This window comes from Vitis riparia, chromosome 16 (assembly GCF_004353265.1).
Source record: "Vitis riparia cultivar Riparia Gloire de Montpellier isolate 1030 chromosome 16, EGFV_Vit.rip_1.0, whole genome shotgun sequence".
NCBI lineage: Eukaryota > Viridiplantae > Streptophyta > Magnoliopsida > Vitales > Vitaceae > Vitis > Vitis riparia.
In genome coordinates, this window is record NC_048446.1 from 352644 (window position 1) to 355862 (window position 3219).

The following is a 3219-nucleotide window of genomic DNA, read 5'->3' on the forward strand; positions in this document are numbered from 1 at the left end:
TTGTTTGTTGTGTCATTTAATTATTGAGCTGGCTGCTTTTCCTTCTTTTGTTTTGACTGTAGGTCAAAGTGGTGGCGCCTTTCACCTTTTTTGTTTTTTTGGTTTTTCGTTGAAAGCAATTTGTTTTTAGAATTTATGTTGTTTGTTTTTCTATTTTTTCATAATTTATTATAAATTTTTTAATAAACAGAAAAAACCAAAATATGTAATTTTTTCTAAATAGAAAAAAATAATATATTGATTTTTTTTTAATACTTAATATAAATAAAATACTATAAAAATAAATAATTTAATATTTAATAGCATTAAAGTTTTATTTAGAATTAAGTAAAAAAAAATACCGTAAAAAAAAATACCATCTTAATATTAAGTCAAATATATCAAAGTGGTGGACAGGTAGAAAAGCCTAAGATGCTTTGCCACCCTACCAATCTCTTTCATTTCTTATATTTGTTATTTATAATAAATTTGTTCACATTTAGGCATATATTTTAAATCTTACGTGGCTAATAATAAAATATATTATATCCATGTCACATTTTGTTGTTATACAGATTTTTATTTTTAATATTTTATTTCATGAATTTTTTCTTTTTGAGTCACTTTTTACTTCAGAAATGAATGGTTAACATTTCTTTGACAAGTCAGGGTCAAGCAATTGCCGGTCCTGTTAATCAATTTCCTGTTCCACGAAGACAAAAAAGAAAAAAATAGAAGCTTCCGTATTTGGTCACCGACCCTCCCACGTGAATTGAATTCAACTTCTGTTTGTCATTGTAGATGTAAGTTTTTGAACTGCAGTCCTCCTCTCCCCCATAATTCTACTCAATCCCTTCATCACAACCCCCATTTCTTTGTCTCATTTCCTTTGCCAAAAATTCATCAATGGAGGAGAAATGGTGGTTTGTTTTTGTATTTTTTGCATCTCTTTTATTTGCGAGGTCCAAGTTCAAGTCCCGGTCCAAGTCCAATCTCCCTCCAGGGCCAAGTACATTTCCGATCATCGGAAATTTGTTATGGTTGCGAAAATCTTTTTCAGAACTCGAGTATGTGGTAAAGAGTCTGCATGAAAAGCATGGTCCGATTGTGAGCCTCCCCTTCGGGTTTAACCCGGCCATCTTTGTGGCTGGTAACTCCTTGGCTTACCAAGCTCTAGTCCAAAACGGAGCCGTTTTTGCCGACCGCCCTCCCCTACCCATCACCAGCAAGATCATGGCCAGCAGCCAGTGCACCATAAGCTCCGCCCCCTACGGCCCCGCCTGGCGCCTCCTCCGCCGCAATCTCACCTCCGAGATCCTCCACCCCTCGCGCGTGAGGCTATACTCCCGCGCCCGGAAGTGGGTCCTGGACATTCTCGTCGCCGGCCTCCGCCAGGAGGCCGAAGGCCGGGACAACGTGGTTTTAGTGGTGAAGCACTTCCACTTCGCCATGTTCTGCTTGCTGGTTCTCATGTGCTTCGGCGACGACCTTGGGGAAGCCAAGATCAGAGAGATTCAAGCCATGGAGAGTCGAGTCCTTCAGAGTTATCACAACTTTAAAATCCTCAATTTCTTCCCGGCGATCGGAAAATTCTTGTTCCACAAGCGGTGGGAGAAGTTCATGCAGCTGAGGAAGGATCATGAGGACGTGCTCATCCCTCTGATTAGAGCTCGGCAACCCTGCGAGAAGACGGAAACGGTGAGCAAACCAAATCCATCCATAACGTGCTACGTCGACACTTTACTGGACCTGCAACTCCCGGACGAGAAGAGGAAGCTCACAGAAGGGGAGATGGTAAGCTTGTGCTCGGAGTTTCTCAACGCCGGCACCCACACCACGGACGCTCCGCTGCAGTGGATCATGGCGAACCTGGTGAAGTACCCGCACATTCAGGCCAAGCTTTTCGAGGAAATTAGCGGGGTTGTGGGGGAAGGAGAGGACGAAGTGAAGGAGGAAGATTTGCAGAAGATGCCATACTTGAAGGCGGTGGTGTTAGAGGGTCTCCGGCGGCACACTCCGGCCCACTTTCTGGTACCGCATGCAGTGACCAAAGACGTGATATTAGATGGGTATGTGATCCCAAAGGACGCCAAAGTATTCTTCATGGCAGCTGAAATGGCGTGCAATCCCGAGGTGTGGGAAGGCCCAATGGAGTTCAAGCCGGAGAGGTTCTTGAACAGCAATAATAATGGTGAAACATTTGATATAACTGGTAGCAGAGAGATAAAGATGATGCCGTTTGGTGCAGGGAGGAGGATATGTCCAGGGTATGGTTTAGGTTTGCTGCATTTGGAGTATTTTGTGGCGAACTTGGTGTGGAAATTTGAATGGAAGGCTGTGGGTGAAGACGGAGTTGATCTTTCAGAAAGGCCTCTTGTGTCTCTGCTACCAACCACCATGAAGAACCCGTTGCAGGCTCGCATTTCTCCAAGGTTATCAGCCAGGACTGCAATGGAGTAATTGCACACCTGTCCACCATATTTTGATGGTGTACTACTACTAATAATAATTTAATAAGAACAATGATGATGATAATTCATGGGAGGTGCTTGCATGAGTGGGTTATGATATGTGTTTTTGTATATTAGTACGTCGTAGTGGGGATATGAGCCTTTTATGTATGAGATCATAAATTCAGAATGATGAAACAAATTAGCAAAGACGAGATCTTTGCTTAGAGGGGGGAAAATTGAAAAATATTATGAATTGGAGATTATCAAGAAAATAAAATACGTACAACTTTTAGTCATGTTTGATTCCTAGAAAATACCATCGGAAGACAAAAATTTGTTAAGAAAACTAAGGGCCTGTTTGTTTAGGGTTTTCAAGAACTGTTTTCTGTTCTTGAAAACAAAAAACACCAAAAACTCGTTTGGTTGAGAGAGTCGTTTTTGTTTTTGTTGTTCTTCGTGTTCTCAAAATGGCACTGTTTAGAGAACAACAAAATGTTGTTTTCCCCGTTTTTTTACTGTTTACAGAACAAAATTAAACAAAAAAAAACAATCTGTTCTCCGTGTTTTTTTTTTCTTCCCGTTCTCATCTCTTCTCTAGCACAGTCGCGTCGCCTCTTTCTTGATTTTTCCCGTTTCTCAGTTTTGATTCAGGGTTCGTGAAATTTAAATCCAATGACACAATAGCAAAGAGACCCCTAAAACGGATCCAAAAAACACAGGGAGCAAAAGAAAAACAATTTTTTTTGGTTTTCCTTGAGGTTTTGTATGGATTTTCTCGGAAATCAAA

General features: G+C 40.9%; 1 protein-coding gene across 1 annotated transcript; it reads left to right on the forward strand.

Annotated features, from left to right (window-relative positions):
* The first annotated feature begins 797 nt into the window (after positions 1 to 797).
* Positions 798 to 2622, forward strand: LOC117933475 (cytochrome P450 89A2-like). Its single transcript, XM_034854848.1, has one exon. It carries the CDS (start codon positions 886 to 888, stop codon positions 2437 to 2439), a length of 1554 nt encoding a protein of 517 aa, XP_034710739.1. The 5' UTR covers positions 798 to 885; the 3' UTR covers positions 2440 to 2622.
* The last annotated feature ends 597 nt before the right edge of the window (positions 2623 to 3219 follow it).